The 17,119-nt window shown below is 40.0% G+C and overlaps 1 protein-coding gene across 1 annotated transcript in view; it reads right to left on the bottom strand.

The window, feature by feature from the left end:
- Positions 1–12,638: 12,638 nt before the first annotated feature.
- Positions 12,639–17,119, bottom strand: part of RPA1 (replication protein A1) — a 45,745-nt gene continuing 41,264 nt past the window's right edge. The window contains exons 15-17 of the mRNA XM_038376262.2: positions 16,374–16,481; positions 14,104–14,190; positions 12,639–13,715 (exon numbers count right to left, since the gene is read on the bottom strand). Of these exons, the coding sequence (XP_038232190.1) occupies positions 13,605–13,715; positions 14,104–14,190; positions 16,374–16,481 (306 nt within the window). The 3' untranslated portion in view covers positions 12,639–13,604. The remainder of the gene's footprint in view (positions 13,716–14,103; positions 14,191–16,373; positions 16,482–17,119) is intronic.

Raw genomic sequence — 17,119 nt, 5'->3', positions numbered from 1 at the left:
TGAAAAAAACACCACATGGCTACACTTGTTAATTTAGCAGCTTCTACCACGAAGAGTCACAGCCAGAGATGTGGGTGTCCTGGGACAGACTACATGGCATTGCAGCCAAGATGAGCTAGAGTTCTCTCCTTGGGTCTCTTCCTCTCATGCTGTAAAGCAGATTTCTTTGTCTCACAGAGATCTTTCCCGTTTTCGCCTTGAAGGAGCTTCACTTTTTATTTTAAATATCCATATGCTGGTGTATGTGAAAATTCCTCAGGATGACATTTACAACAGCAAGCATCCTACAATATTTTCCTGACTTAAACGCAGATGAGTGTCTCATTCCTCTCCCTTGTACTACAGAATTTCTTTGCCTGACTGGGGCAGGGATGTAACTAGGAATTGATGAAATTGTGAGTCATGCTCTAACAACCCCTCCCTACAAACTCATGGCAATGTCCCTACATGAGAATACTTTAGACTTACACAATCAGCTTTGTAAAACATTTTGTATTATCCCCTTTTACAGATGGGGAAACCAAGGCACAGTGACAAAGCAATTTACCCAAGGTCACGCACCCAGCTGGAAGCAGAAATGTGACAAACACATGGCTGCTGCCTCCAAATGCTATGCTCAATCCACTAAATCTATAGTCTCTCCTTTTGGAGCAGGCATAGCCAGGGCCAAGTGCTCCTGAGGGAACCCTTCTGACACGGATGTTGAGACACAGACAGTACCACGAAACGACCATGCCCCATCCTGAGTAGCCTGCATGCTGCGAGATTTCCCCATGCATTTCATGCTAGTCACGGTTTATAGGGGCCTTAGCCCTTGCTCTTGCCCCACAATGCAGGAGAATTTTCATCCACCCAATGGCATAGAGTTTTCCACCTAATTGTGTCAGTCGTGCAGCCTTTTCTGAAGAAGAGGGTCATCTGGCCCACAGAGCTCTCATGAGTGTGTGTGTGTGTGTAATTTTGGACATTCTTGGAGCCAAAAGTCATCATTTTTTAGGTGGGCTTGGAAACTAACTGCTCTTTAATGTAGTTGCACACATTCCTAAAGATGCACACTAATCCTAGTTAACCTTTTTGGGATGCTGTTCTGCCTTTTGCCCCAGCCCTTCCTAAATGGCAAGAAGTTTGGTTTGAGAGAACTTGTCTCTCCCGAGTTACTTTTGCTTCACTGTTCATAACCTTCTGTTTAACATCACAATCTGTTGCAAGAAACTGGGGCATAAACAAAGGGTTGTTGAACCACAGCAGGAAGAAGGGGAAATGGCCTATTCTCTAAAGGCAAATGCCTTCAATAATTAGAAATAATAAGACCAAAACATACATGAAAGTGAAAAACGATGGTGCTTAAATGTTGTGTTATTTAAAGAGTACCCTGGTGTTAAAGTCCCTCATTACCATACAGGTATGCAGACTCAATGTAATTAGCCAGGGAAAGCACAGCGCCACCTGCTGTGGACTAGGGTCACACGCTCTCTTTCACTTCTGCTACTGCTAAGGGTAGCATTTAATTTCTCTTCCCTTTTTATTTTTTTGACAACACCCTTCATTTTGGAAGCATACATCATTAACTGCTTTCACATCAAAAGCCCTGAAAGGTTCTTATTAGTTCTAATGCTACACAAAAGTATTGAGAGGCAACTGCACATATGTTCTGCCCTGCCTGGAAAAGTATATAATATAATGGTATTAGCTGTACTCCAGTAAAACAGCTGATACACCTTGGTTATACTGTAATCAGACAGGTGATGATAAAGAGAATACATCTATCCACAAAGCACTTGCTGGTCATGAAATGGCGTCTATCTTATTAGTCTGAAAGAAAGAAGCTAGGAGGTCCCACAAAGAGTAATGTGTACATTTCTTTTGGAGCTGTCAGGGCATTGATAGAGACTGTCTTGTTGCAAAAAGCAAAGTGGGGCTCTGTGATCTCACTTATCTCCCAGCTGAAAGGCATAGAAAAATAAATGAGAGATCAGCACTAGCATCACACCCAGGAGCCTTCCACAGTCACAGTCTGGTTTGGGAATCCACAGGGCGCATACAACTCGCATTACATTCACAAAAAGAAAAGGAGTACTTGTGGAACCTTAGAGACCAACAAATTTATTTGAGCATAAGCTTTCGTGAGCTACAGCTCACTTCATCTGATGCAGTGAGCTGTAGCTCACGAAAGCTTATGCTCAAATAAATTTGTTGGTCTCTAAGGTGCCACAAGTACTCTCTTTCTTTTTGCAAATACAGACCAACACGGCTGCTACTCTGAAACCATTACATTCACAGTACACCTCAAGTACTTTGAGGGTCAAAGGCCTGAACTTGTTTGCTCAGGGACTCATTCCCCTCAAGATACTGAGCATGGAGCTAACTCCATCAAACCCTCTTTCATTTGGGAAAAGCATTGCCATTGACAGTCAGCTGCTGCAAGAGAGATTAAAGATGAAAGTCAGTAAGGTTATGGTTTATATACACCAAAAGAAAAAGCCATTTACTGCTGCTTGAAAAGGGGCCAGGCTATCACTAATTCAGCCTTCCATGTAGAGGAGCAGCAAGTTATGTTACTCACAACCAGCACCTGGTTTAAACAAGAGGTGGCGACTGGCTGGGTATTTTCCGAAGAGGGTCTTCAACAAGGGGATTCATTTCCGATCCCAAAAAATCATGAATGTGTTGAGATTCAGTGAATACTGCAAGGGCCACCTCATTCCCTGGGCTGCAGGTGAGGCATAGCAGGAAGGAGGGGCTATGGTTTCCACAGGTAATTGCCCAGTTAAGTGATTTCTTCGGTTATGGGGGCTGGGTTGGTACAGGCAGAGTTTGCCTTTTTCTTTTCTTTTTTTATTAAGCAGATTATGTAGTACAAAATATATTAAAATACTCTGAGTTTGGAACAGATTATCCCAAGAAATAAGAAAGTTAAGCAGCAGAATGTTAGTGCCTGATTAGTTCAACTATGTGTTAAGATGAAGAATTTAGATACTAACATATGCACTGAGCATGGAGATGTGCAGTGTATGAGGCCTGCTTACAATTCGTGACCTAGCAGAATAAAAGCAGTAAGTGACGAAGAAGATTAGGAGTAGTAATGATGAAGGCTGAAAGGGGTGTGAAGCAGTAGGGATAGGTATGCACCCAACTTCCTCAGGGTTGCACTAATGCCCAAAGTAAACACAATGGACTATACTTTGCTTGAGGTGCAGTGTTTTCTCCCCCCACTGTCATCCTAAAACTGCAAAGCGGGAAGGTATTGAGGGCAAAGAGCCCCATGCCCAAACACCCTGGAGCTGCTGTCTGTCATGAAATGGTACACATCTAAAAGTGTTCTACAGTTTACATGCCTGCTGCTTATTCTCCATGAAAGGGGCTGACTCTTTCACACATGAGCAAAGAGCTAGGAGAAGGACACTGCACTTTTTCCCCCCTTGCACACTCAGACCGGGTTAGGTAGAATCTGGTTCTCTTTACAACAATGCTCAGAGTACTGAAATAGCACATTAACAATTTTCACTTCAATAGCCCCTTTCATCTGAAGTTCTCATAAGACTTTCCAAACATTAATTACATTAAACCTTACATCAGAGTCATGTTGTACAGATGGAAAAATTAGAACAATCCCGCACCCATTGATACACTGCCCCAACTACTGTGGAATGCAATAGCCACAGTGCACAGGAACTCTATGGAACTTCTATGGCAGGAAGTGAGAATGGCTCAAACAATTTTTCATAAAGCAGAGATGCTTATTTAACATGGGCCTTTGTTCGGGTGGAGGAATTCAACTGCTATAATTTATTTCCCTCGTAAATGCAGCAGTTATCACACATTTTACCACAGGATTCTTGGTCTCCTAGTGAACTTAAACGTAGTGCCATTATAGCAGCACTTTAATATGTAAATATTACATTCCTGGTCCTTTAGAAGACATTTAGTGAAAAAATCCTTCTAGTAAAACACCTGATCAAAACCTTCAGTTAAATTGGCCCAGTAATTGCTGTAGGACTGGAGAGAGTCCAGTGACTGGTTGCAATTTATGACCACTTTTGGTGTGTGTGTGTGTGGGGGGGGGGTGGAAATCCATCCTGAAGCATCTACTAAAGACTGAGCTGTGGTGAGATCAGAGTGAATTTACATTGCAGCTTTCTGTAACACTAAGTTTATGCTGAATTCCATTGTAATTCTGATGGAATCATATCTGACATTCATATAAGTAACAAAATTTCTCAGGAATAAAGTTACTACAATAAGGAGCAAAGGGAGGAAGAATGATTCATCTTTCATGGAGAGATATGCCCTTTCCTATAATCTCTGCTCACACAAAATGATTTGCCCAGCCCAAATCTCACACCCAGAGGCCGACAGAATCCAAGTTGTAAGGTGGTCATTTTCATGGGAGCCACACAAAAAAAGCAGTTATGGTTTATCAGAGAAATATAGTTAAGGATGAAAGCTGTGAAAAAGCATAAAGAAAATCAAGCACTTGAGATGAGCTGACGGGGGGGCTACAGAAAAACACTGCTCTACAAAGGGGCATGAATTAGATGACCCTCATCTTTGCTTTTATTAAATCATCTAGGAGCTGTGGCTGGAGCAGACAGGAGGGAGCTAATAAGACCATTTTAACCCTTTCAACTAAACGCGCACACACACGGGATTAAAAAAAGCCAAGAACAAATACAGGAAACAGTGAAATCAGAACTTTCAGACTATTAAACAAAGACTCTATGGAACCTTCATATTGCAGAATGGCAGTATGAAGGTCCAACACAGAGTCTCTCAAGGAAAGGCATGTCAATCATGACATTTGCAAAGACCTGAAGGAGTTTGGAATCTCTTCCTTTCTCTAGTGGGGAACAGTCCCATAGCATGTTGGGGTTGGGAGACAGACACATCCCTGTACAATGGGCTAGGGAGCAAGGGCCCGCTCCAAGGCTGACTGCATCATTTCCCCCGAAGATAGTACACATTCAACATTCAATTTTACACTGCAACAAGAACAACTTTGCACCTGAACTGCATGCATCACACCCCTCAAACAGGCATACAGGACACCATAAAGATCATTCAACATTTTTATGGGGCTTGACCACCAGGGCAATAGGCACCTTAGGAGAAGCTAAGAGTAAGAGCCTGAGGAAAGGACGGACGGACGCAGCCATGCAGGTAAAACCAACTCAAAACTCCAACCAGGCCTGAACTCTGGGGCCTCCAGAAGTTTGCCTAACTTCTCCCAGATAGTGTTGGATGTGGTACCCCTCTTGGTTCTGCTCTGCTTCTTGAAGCAGGAAGTACAGTACCAGAAAACTCACAGCAGTCTATTCAGAAGATGTCCAGCCTCACTCTACAGACCCAAGAGGCCTAAAGAGCGCCTCTGACTGTGGTCAAAACCTAAACGTACATACATAGCCTGTGAAGTCGTCATCTAATGAATTAAGGCAACAGCTAAATCACGAAAGAAAGGGCAGCAAGCTTTACTCTGCTGCTTATTCTTAAGCAAATACTTCAGGGACATCTCTACTCATTAGTCAAATACTGTTAATATGATTGGAATGACATCTGGCTGAAGCCCCAGCTCTTTGGGAGACACAAATGCTCAAATAAATTTGTTAGTCTCTAAGGTGCCACAAGTACTCCTTTTCTTTTTACACAGAATTGAAGTTGCATTTTTTTAGACTCCCATTGGGTCTAGTAATCACTGATACAGAACTCCAGCATCTCTCTTCTTAAGTCAGTTTGCCAGCTAAGCCTATTCCTCTTTCCTATAGTGTTAAAGAGATCCTATAGCAGATTCATCAATTTTTGGATGGTACTGAACTTTTGCATATGTTGAATGAAGAGTATATTAGCACAGCTACTTTTTCGTTACAGTAACGAGAGCCTTGAAAACACCACCAAGGGAAACATACCGTTTAAGAGCTGAGACAAATTACAGCAACTGAGTCTTAAAAGAAATTTTTGAGTAAAAATATAGTATTGCATGAAGTTATGGCAACTGATGATGTAAAAGTAACTGCATCAGGGCAAATTTTCTTCATCCATTCTGCTCAGCAAAGTCTTGGAAAACTTATAAACGTAGCTTATCCCAAAATCCTTAACATTCCAGCCTCATGCCATCTGTGTGCAGTGAGTCTACTAATAAGAAAATATATCTACTAAAATCCACTAACCATTAAAAAAATCCCATCCAATATTTTTCTAATGTAATTTCTCAATTTAAACACATTGCATAATGTAATATTCTACAGCATTTCATTAAAATGATAAATAGCTGTAGAAAAACAAGAGATTAAATATACTGTAATGCAACATAACAGTATTTAAATTTAAATAAACCTGAACATGGAAGGGGAAGCGTACTGTGTTTGGGAACAAGAACAGTGCAAATTTAACTGCAGATCTCCGAATCAGAGAGTATTAAGAAGACAGAGGAAGAGGAGCAATAAGAAATGACAGTCAACTTCAGAGGAAATAAAATTTCCATTAGGCTTTGTTATAAGATTACATCAAAGAAGTTCATGTGTTTTAATCTGGGGAAAGAGAAAGTAGCTACTTGGGGTTTGTGCCTGGGGGATGCCTCTGCGTACTGAACCAGACAGTTTGCATAATGAACAATTTTTATTCAATCAGGATTTCAGCACAGATAGCTCCCACTCAGTGGTCCCTAGCACAAATGGGGTTTAGAAATAGTTTCTATTCTTAAAGCTCCACCTGCTGGCTCCAGGATATACGCCATTAATTCACAGAAGATTCGCATTAGCCAGTTGTTATTGTCCTAAAAATGTTAAATTAAATACCCTTCATGCTAAAAGTTAATGCTGGGCCAAAAAAGGCCAGAAGAAAGAAAATCCTGAGACTAGGCATGGATTTTTCTTTTTTAAATAAAATACTAAATGGAAGAAAATGAATTTTTATCCCAGAATTCTGCCAATATTTTAGTTGATTTAGGCATGTTCAACAGCCTAGTTAGACCCTGGATTGTGATGACCGTTTTGAAGCAGCGAAGATCCATGGGCTGCCACACATGCCTGTAAGACGAAGGCCCAGTTAGGACAGCAGGAGGAAAGATATGATGTGCACACAGCAGCCACAGAGTATCAAGACAGAAGGGGGATCTCTGTTTACTGCATACAAATAGGATTTTGCACTTTAACCACTTACTGGTTTTGTTTTTGTTCTGTTGCTGTTTGAGGTATAAGAAAATGCAACATACACCTGCATAAAATCCTTTCATTTTAAGAGCTGAGCCAATCATTTTGAAAACTGGTACAAAATGAATATTGCTTCCTAGGAGAGGCAGCGTGTATGAGACAGCTGAGATAGGGAGGGTTTATGACCTAAACCCCATTTTCCAGCAGTTATTCCAGTGGCTGCGCTGCTGATTACCTTCAGCAATAGTGCAGGTTGTGGCTGTTCTACCCTACTCATCCAGATTAGTCACTAACAGCTTTATGGAAAAATCAAACCAAGCTGCATGAAACTGTTTACTAAATCCTAGGATGATAATTTAAATGTTTAAAATATGCACATGGTAATTCAGAACTAATTACCCTGAGCACATTTGAAACATTTATGCCATCATCTCTGGATCCTGTCTATTGATTGTGCTCTGCTGAAACACTAGTGTTTCTATAAACTGCTTCAGTAAATTTAACTTCCAGCCTAATTCAAGTAGGCTCTGCCTCTGCCTCCTGTCGTTGACTGGTGCAGAAACCCATTTCCCTTACTTTCAGAAGCAGAGCCTTCTTGTACTTCAATCCAGCTCTTTACAGAGCCACGAATGTGCTCATGTAGTTCTGATTTATTGTTTTCTTCAATGTTTTTATTCATTATTTCTATGGTTTAAAATCTAGATTGCTATATGGCACCACTAGTACCTCTTGACTTTTAATCCAGAGAGATCCCATCTCTCTCCTCAGTCCCTGCAAATTTTCACTAGTCATGGAAGAAGAAACTTGAAATTCCTGATTATTTTGCAGTCTATTTTCTCCAAGTTTACAACTTCTTTAAAAGGATTACTACCACTGCCAGTTATTGAGGCTTCTAAACCTGTGTCAGGACATGGGTATAAAGGAGACAAACTCTCAATGCTGCCCATATCAATAAATTAGAAACAATCTGCCTTTGGTGAGAGTTTACAGAACAAATGTCATGCACTGGTATCCTGGTGGGGCCCATAGCCAATATGCCTATAACTAAACTGGCTAAAGCAAGGAAAGATTGACATTACTTCTCCAAATTACAAATTCTATTTCTCAATCTATCTGGATGGATTAACCTTAGACGAGATCCAGAATTTAAAGATTCTGGATTCAGAAGCTATTATGAATCAAGAGGAGGAATTAGCATTCGAATTATAAATATTCTCCAACAAGCTTTCAGGAGCTGGCTTGCTACTCCTTCGCTGTTTGAAGATGGTGGCATCAGGCTTGCGGCATTTAGAGACAGTACAAACCTAGAAGGGATTTCCACAACCCAGCTGAAGTTTGATAGTAACAGTAGTTGGAAAAACATTCTTCAGCCTCCCATTGCCAAATGAGGAGAATTAAGAGCCTTTAAAGAACTGAGTATGGGTTATTCCAGTATTATCCCCTGCGGGAGCTCTACATCCAGTTGGATGAAGGCAGATAGAACCACTAGAAGATAGACAAAATATCTTTGCGATGCTTAGTTGGGTAAATAGAAGCCACTAATATCAGACAAACACTCAATGCAGTAGGTAATGAAGGTAATAAATAATGATACTAGCTACTCAGATTTTCTGCCAAGCAATCACTGATTTAACTGGTAACAAGAGGCATCTTTACAAGAGAATTTCTCTGAGTAGCGTCTTAAAAGCTGAAGTTTGGCAGGAGACTGCAAGAAGGATGAGGAAGAGGTGAAAGCCAATTTTACCTGGTAATTTGCTATGCTATTTTTGTCCTATCTGGATCATACCTCATGCATTAATAGTACCCTACATTCTTCCTATTCACTCTAGCTCTTCAATAGCACCCAGGAGCTAATGGTTTCTATTATAGGCATGTGCAGAAGGTGGTTGCAGCACGTACATCTGTCTGTGAAATAGATGTTAACCCGGTAAAATACCTAAACACCTTCATTCTTGAGCAAATGGGGATGGCAGTGGTGCTCTTCAAGCACCCTCCCAATGTGACAGACAGGGCTCTGTGCTAAGAGATTGCACATGCTCCTACTGTAAACAGTAACACTTCAGAGGGGCCCTAACAGACTATTTCACAAAGGTATACCCTTAAGAGTTACTCTAATGAGTATTTCCACACCAAAAAAAACCAAAAAAAACCCACAACCCTATACAAATATTCCAAATATAGAAAAACACCAAAAACAAACAACTGGTGGAGCAAAATATGAGGTTAGAACCCTCTCTGATTCAAGAGAAAATTATTAAGAATAGCTATAAAGATAGTGTTGGCATCTTTTGAAATGAGTTAGTTAGATTCAGAAATGGCAGTTTCACATGGCAAACAATTCTCTATTTAATTAGAGGGCTCTGTGTGGAATACTTCCAGGCAGAGGAGAGGAGCAGATTGTGATGCAGCATCTCAATTATCAGGACAGCACCTTAAATGTTTCCATGGACAAACATTTTCAACCAACCACAAAGAGCAAGGGGGTTTTGTTTGGATGATCAATGTGGGAGTAAGAAGTCTTTTCAAAGGCCTTTAGTAGGAAACAAGCAAAATCTGGGCCTTATTACAATAGGCATTAGTGCAGGGCATTCTCTCTCCAAAAAGGATGGTCTTCGCTCCATGACTGGCTGAAAACACAAATAAGCATCTACAGCAGAAGCTATGACAAGGAGACATGAGTGTCCAGTTTGGTCCTTAGGTAAAATCTTTAACTCTTAACTAGGTTAGAGGGTGCTACGTTCACACAGAGAAAAATATCCAGCTATTCAGTCCAGGACTCTGGAATAAGTTTCGACCACTGAAAGGAAATTCTCACTAATACAAGTTAAATATAGGTTACGTTAGAAGCATTTTACAAGCACTAGGAATGTTATCGGAGAAAGCTGTCATTTTTAATGACAGCAAAAGCTCCAATTACCAGAAAGCTGATACACTTGGGAGTGGAAGAATTTTTTTAAAACTGCTTGAAATCTTAAAAAAAAAACCACATTAGTTATCAGCTTCTGAACCGGATGTAAATAACTTCACCTGGGCTTAAAAAATTTAACCATTTCACATGACAATGGAACAAATTAAAACAATTTTTAAAATGCAGCTTTATTTTCCTGCCAAATTTTACACAGGCTTTGTGACATAACACCAAGGAGGACATGTAACTTGGAGGCAACACCGTCACAAAGAAAGAAGCAAGGCTGAATGTGGCTCGGAGTATTAGCAGGGAATGGTTTAACAAGCCAACCAAGCCCATGAAACAAGGCAGGTATGCACCCGTAAGCAAGATGGCTCCGTTCTTCAGTGGCAAGATGCTGAACCTTCTTTCCTGTATTATATTAAAGGCTACCTTGGCTTGAACCAAAACCATGCAAAACCGACCACCACTCTGGTTGAGCCTAAATTAGAACGTCTTATTTAAGTGTGGCTTTTTCACACCAGACAGATCTGCTTTAAAAAGGGCAGAATTGGTTATGCTGAGTAACGCTGTACTAATTTCTCTTAAGAATTTACATAACCCAAAGATCCTTCGGGATACAGCTGTTTATAGGAAATGCAAAGCTGCTTGGAGACCTCTGACCTAATAAATTTTGGAAAAAAAACCAAAAACAAATAAAAAACCAATGGACCTATATACTAGCAGAATAGCTTGGTATTAAGAGCTAGTACAACAGACCTAAAAGCTAAATGCTGAAAATCTTAGTCCCCCAAAGATAAATGAAAATCTTAGAGTGAGTCAGTAAGGGGAACAGTAGCTTTCTAGTTTGTGGCGAGTAGAAAGTAGGATTGAATCATTACCTGAAGAGGAACCTGTATCATTTTCTATAAATAAAACCTGCAAAGCACATTGCCAAGGCAGCACAAGTCAATACAGCTTTTCCATAAGTGCTGCCAAACTTCACTTTTAGACAGTATATTAATTATATAATCAATAACTGTGGTTTTCATTAGCGTATTAAATACCTCAATCAATATTTTTACCTTTCAGAAACAGTCCTTTCAAAAAGGGGCGGGGGGAATTTTTGACCAGGCAGTTCAAAAAGTTAGTGCAACACACCAGAGAGGAGAGCTTTAACAGAAAGCATAGAACAATGGGAAATAGAAAGAAATTAGATGATTACTCTTTTTTCAGTCTTTTGCACAATAAAAATATGAGGGGTGTTCTAGGACTATAAAATAAAGGCAAGAATATTAATTTTTTCTTAATTGTTTAACAGTGATGTCATTGTGGATATGACAGAAAGATTGATCCACAAGTGAAAGATATTATGCAGAATAAAATAATTGGCCTTTATTACTGTTATACTTCCAAAAAATATATAAGGTCCAAGAGCCAGAATCTATTTAGAAGATCCTCTAGGAACACAAACTCTTAAAAAATAAAAAAAAAACACTGGCACCTATTTACGGTGCATCTCCAAAGAGAAATCTAAAGTGAAGCTTTGGCAATTGCTCTCACTGGAGCACCCCAGTAAAAATGTGTTCACACAACAGTTGTGCAATAGCTATACATCTCCTCTTCCCCCAACTTGAGAGCAAGAGAAATAGACTAAAGGGCTCACCACACACAGGAACATTTCATGTTAACACCTTGTTTTCAGTGCTCCCAAGAGGGAGGTGAAGTATAAGAAAGGAGCAGAACTAAAAGACTGGTTATCAGAGTGGAAAGACAGATCATCACTCCTAACACACAATTTGTCAATCCAGAACAGCGTCGAAGACTATAATTTTCTAGTCAACGCTTTACAAGCAAGGTCAGAGTGAACAAGTACTTCCATAAAAATTCTGAGGCATCAGGAAAAGAACCAAGTGCAATCTACTCACTACCTTTAGAGTCCAAAAAGGGAAAAAGGGTTGTCCATGCAGTTAATGGGCCTGGGAAAATGCCATTCATGTCCTTTATCAGCAATGGCATTTAGAGCTCCTGAATATAGAAGGACCCACAAACTGAAGGACACGAACAGGACATTCAGGAAGTAAAGAGTGCACCAATCAAGCACACAAGCTACAGTTCTATAACAAAACTCAGTTTTGCTACCACAAACTGACCGCAATACTGTCTGGATGTTTGGAGCTGCGCAGCAAATGCCAAGCTGTGAGCTGCAGCCAGGGAACACATAATTAATGTGATTAGGAGCACACACAGCTAGCATGCTCTGCTGACTGAAAAGCCCAGTAGCATAATTACTGTTTTCTATACTAGCTCACTGTCTGTACAAATCTCAAAGCCTGGTTAGCTTTAGACTGCTGTGTAAACGTCAATAAAAATCCCAAAAGTGCCAGATCATCAACATTCGCAGGCAGAGAAATGGTAAAAAAAAAAAAAAATCATTGCATTTCCATTGCTGCCAACATCAGGCAGAGAACTCTCCATTCCTCAGTCTAACCTTAGAGTCTCAAAAAAAGGTGATGTCTCCCCCAAGTGAACACTTATTATGAAGCTAATTAATTGCTTTCCAGTAATAAGAAAACTTCAGTTCAAAGAAAGCAGATTCACAACACAGGAACAAAAAGCTTTGTTGTTTATTGTTATTGTTTATTGAAACACAGTTTTAACATAAAGCAGCCCCCATTTAAAAACTTGTTAATGATTAACACTTTTACAAACAAAACCAAAGAAATTAAACACCAACACAAGAAATACATATAAAGCAAGAAGTATGTGAAGTGAAAACTAAAGCAATGCTTTGTAGTTGCCTAGATTTCCCTGGGGGACAGAGAGTCAATGCTTATCAGCTTCTCCCAGAAGAGAGAATTTTGATTAATATCAGACCCATCTGACTCAGTCTGATAAACCCTGAAGGAAGGATATTCTTCAGATATGAGAGATGTATCTTTGATTAATAATTCTACCATATTGCCATTCCAAGCATTAACAACTGCCTGGCACCTGTGGAAAGAGAAAGCCTTTGAATTCTGCGGAAGGAGGACTGATTCGTGCTAATAGGCCCTTTCGTTCTCCTTAGTCCATATCAGAAAGCTGTATGGCAGTCTCTCTCCCTCCCTCTCACTCCCTTCAGAACAAAAAAGTCAAAAGTGTCAAGGGTGTCACCAGTCTCGTCCAGTAAAAAAAACAAAACAAAAACATCTGTCTGTAATTTAGCTTTAAATCTCTGAAGAGAGCAAAGGCATACAAAATGTCTGAAAAATGAAATCTTAACCCAGGTTGCAGGCCGGCAGGAGCAACTAGTATCCGTTTGTCTAGAGATTCCTCTTTATCTCCGCCATAGTTTAATTGACCAAGATAGTGCACTCAGGAGGCCTTGGTTTATTATGGACTTTCTTTTAACTTACCACTGAGATATCTGCACACAGGATTCCATGAAATCACTTACCCACTATAAAAGGCTACCATGCACTGTATAACTAATGTCAAATCATCACATGGAGTGGGAAGAAATCAATTTAACTTCAGCTCTTTAGTTATTCTGTGTGGAAGTTCTAGTTTCAGCTCAATCAACACCATCCTTCTCATCCTAGCTGCACTGCGTTTTTTCTGATGTTCATGATCAGCCTCTTGCTGTATTCTTTGTGGTTCACAGGCTTCACATCCAGTACTGTAGCCTTAATTCGAGATTCATCCTTTGAAAGAGAAAAGTGGTATGTAAGAGGGAAAGCTGGGGCTCAGTGCTCCAGACACTCGAGTTCTAATCTCCCTTTGCTCAAAGTAGCTTCATTACTCTTGGTGTCAAGTTTACTCAGCAGTGTGAAGTTCCGTCTTCCAGAGCTAATAGTTCCAGTGAAAAGAAAGTGAAAAGCTAGATTTTGCTGAGTAAGAAGAAAAGCAGAGTCACAAAATTATGCTAATTCTTCTCTCAGTCCATGCTGTTTTAATTAGGATGGCCACTGTTCACCCCTGGAAGCTCTTTCCCCTCCCCCACTCCATAGCATAAAAGAAAGCAGCTTCCTGTCAATCTAGTCTAAATATAGCAGAGCGATATGCCCCCATCCACCTGGTGGGAGTACTCACATTGTAAGTCTCCAACTTGACTCTGATCCTGAACTCGTATGAGCTGAAGTTGGCATTTTGGAACACTTCCTCAAATGCCTGCTCATTCTGTGAGGAGTACAAAGACAGAGACGTGAGACGACGACAATCCAGGCATCCAGCTGCTCTATAGAGTCTCAGAAAAGCTCAGCCATTGTAAAGTTTGAGGGAATTTGTTAAAATATAGACTAGCTGGGCCAACGGAAGTGTGTGGGCATAGTAAAATCTAATTTGGAGGACTGTTCTTCCAACAAATTGTTTAGTTTCCACAGTTGTAGTTTAAATTAAAATTTTAAAAAAGATGAAGTTTCCAGTCCATGCTGAAGACTCTTGATTGGCCATATGAAACAATGCACAGTTGTGTTCAGTTTGCAGAGAACTAAACTGAGATCACCAACAGCTGTGAAGTCTCCCATGCTTCTGAATTGGGGTTAATTCTGATGCTTAATTATAGTCACTGAAATATCAAGATGGTTAGCCATTTTACTGCCAACAGTCTTATCAAACTTATTCAGCTTCTGTGCTTATCTAGTGAAGCTGCATGTGTATCCTGGCATCCTGACACGTATTCATTGGAAAGGATACCATACTAGAAAAAGGGTGGTGGGAGGGGGGAAGTTGTGATTTTTTTTTTTTTTTTTTTTTTTTTTTTTTTTTTTTTTGCCAGCTATATGACTGTCCAGGTTGCATGGAAAAGCACTCAAAAGTCAGGAAAAGTTAAGGTTACACATGCAATTGTACTATTCGTCATGTGTCTATTATACCACCAAAGACTGCTTACATGACCACATACCATTTCTCAAATACAATACACTTTTTTTTTAAATAAAGCTTTACATTTTAAAAACTGTATACACATTCCACTAGATCTCTCAGCCCCTGAGTGATGCAGGCAAATAAATACTGCTTTAATGTCTTCTGTATAGAGTTGGGCTACTGTGGGAAAGTGACTTATCCAAATTCAAGTTTCAGAGTAGCAGCCGTGTTAGCCTGTATTCGCAAAAAGAAAAGGAGTACTTGTGGCACCTTACAGACTAATAAATACAAAGTCAAGGAGCAGATAGCTGTCAGACCCAGGAATTGAACCCAGACTTTTTGTTTGTTTTATGTTTTTGTAATTGGGAAAGTATTTTCCCCAATTCTCCTCTGACTCAGAATTGGTTGAACCATTTTTGTTCAGAATCAGGCAGAGACTAATCATGTCTGAAAGATGAGAGAGTTTCATTAAGTTAGGGATGTAAAATAAAATTTATACAAACGTAACTATGCTCATGAGCAGCATCACACCTCAATGGTGGACAGCTTAGCCACTTGCTACTATCCTTTCAAAATAAAGTCAGATTAAGTTATATAGCTAGCTGACTGCTAAAAATATGTCATCCTGTGCAACAGAGTTCCTCTAAGACTTTAGGTCCAGCAACATTTAATACATTTTGGTTTAATAAGCCAAGTATTTCTGAATGACCTGCTTCAGTCTGATATGAGCTTTGACACCAAAAGATCATTTTCAAGAGAAAAAGCTAGAAAAAGTTTTTTGGTTTTTTGGGGTGGGGGGTTTGGAGAGGGGAGGGAAATTGTGGTAGAGGAGAGGTATGTATACATAAAGAGAAGAAAAGACTCATTTTTATTAAAGCTTAAGTGGTTTATTATCAAACTATTCTAATCTGGTGAGACAGATGTCTAAAATATCTCTGCACACACTATTTAAAAAGCCATAATTTGTCATGCCCACAAAACTGAATTCCACTAAGCAGCACCAGTAAAATTAGCCTCAGAATTGAGTTGACAGGATATTATGCTAGTGTGAACAAGAAAGTTGGAAGCCATGGGTAAAATCAAATTCCTGCTAAATGTAGCTGGAATCTCTCAGATACTCTTTGTATACTCATTTCAATAAACAAAAGTTCCAATTTTGCAATGAGAGCCACATGAGTGGAACCCTAGGCCCCTGCAAATCCCTGCTAAATTCACTGGTGTTGTGTGTGCATACAGGGGTCTGTCCATACAGAACTCATGGCAGGATCCAAATCTACACCCTTCAAGGGTCCTTTAGAGTTAGTGAATTGCCACAGAAGTCTAACTACAGGATCAGAAAGAACAAGAGACCTTTTTGAGGGTAGCGCCACTATGCTATAGCTACCACTGTTAGCTTCTAAAATCCCAAGCGACAAAACACATGGAAACAGAATCTTGTATACTCTTGACATTTACTTTATTTTTTTTTTAAAAAAGGAACAAGCTAGTTGACTCACCTTTTCTTTCAGTTCTCCCAGGAAAGCAGCATTTTGCCCAAGAATGACCTCTGCTGACTCCTGAAAACAAGTCACCCACTGATTCTCCTGACAGTCTGCAATGTTCACCTAAAAAGAGTCCACAGCCATTTAATCCAATTGCCTCCACTGAAGAAAACTAAAGAACAAAAGTTTTATTTTACAGCTGGGGAAAGCTTTAAACTTTAAATGCGACTGTTGCAGCCTCAAGCTCCCTGTTTTTTGTAACTATTTGTACTCATTGGTGGATGAAGTGCAACAATCTTTTTCATGGCAGTACAGACTACCTAGCAACATGCTTCAACCAGAGTACAAAGGAGAGGCCAACAAGCTGATAATTTAAACATATGGAGGAAATGGCTGCATGCCACCATCACCCTGAAGTACTAGTGTAAGTGACAGCAGAAGACAGACCATTAGCCTCAGTGCAACATGGCAATGAATGAAGGTAGCTGCAAGCAGCACTACACTTTTTTTTTTCATGCCAGTGAACAGGAGCAGCAGCTGCATGCAGACTGACAACCACACTACACTCAGGCAGGAAGGGTAGCTGTGCAGAAGCCTGGTGTACAGATCACATTTGGAAACTGGGACGTGATGCACAGGCTATGACAAACTTCAAAGATTTTGTTTGTTTTAAGTGTCAGATGAATAGTGCTTTCAACAGAACAGCAGAGGTCTTCAATAACTCAGATGCCAACACATGCGCAGGAATGGACATGGGTGGA

Source organism: Dermochelys coriacea, chromosome 17 (assembly GCF_009764565.3).
Source record: "Dermochelys coriacea isolate rDerCor1 chromosome 17, rDerCor1.pri.v4, whole genome shotgun sequence".
Classification (NCBI taxonomy): Eukaryota; Metazoa; Chordata; order Testudines; family Dermochelyidae; genus Dermochelys; species Dermochelys coriacea.
Note: the sequence above shows the minus strand (reverse complement) of the source record. Positions and strands in the feature narration are given on the sequence as shown.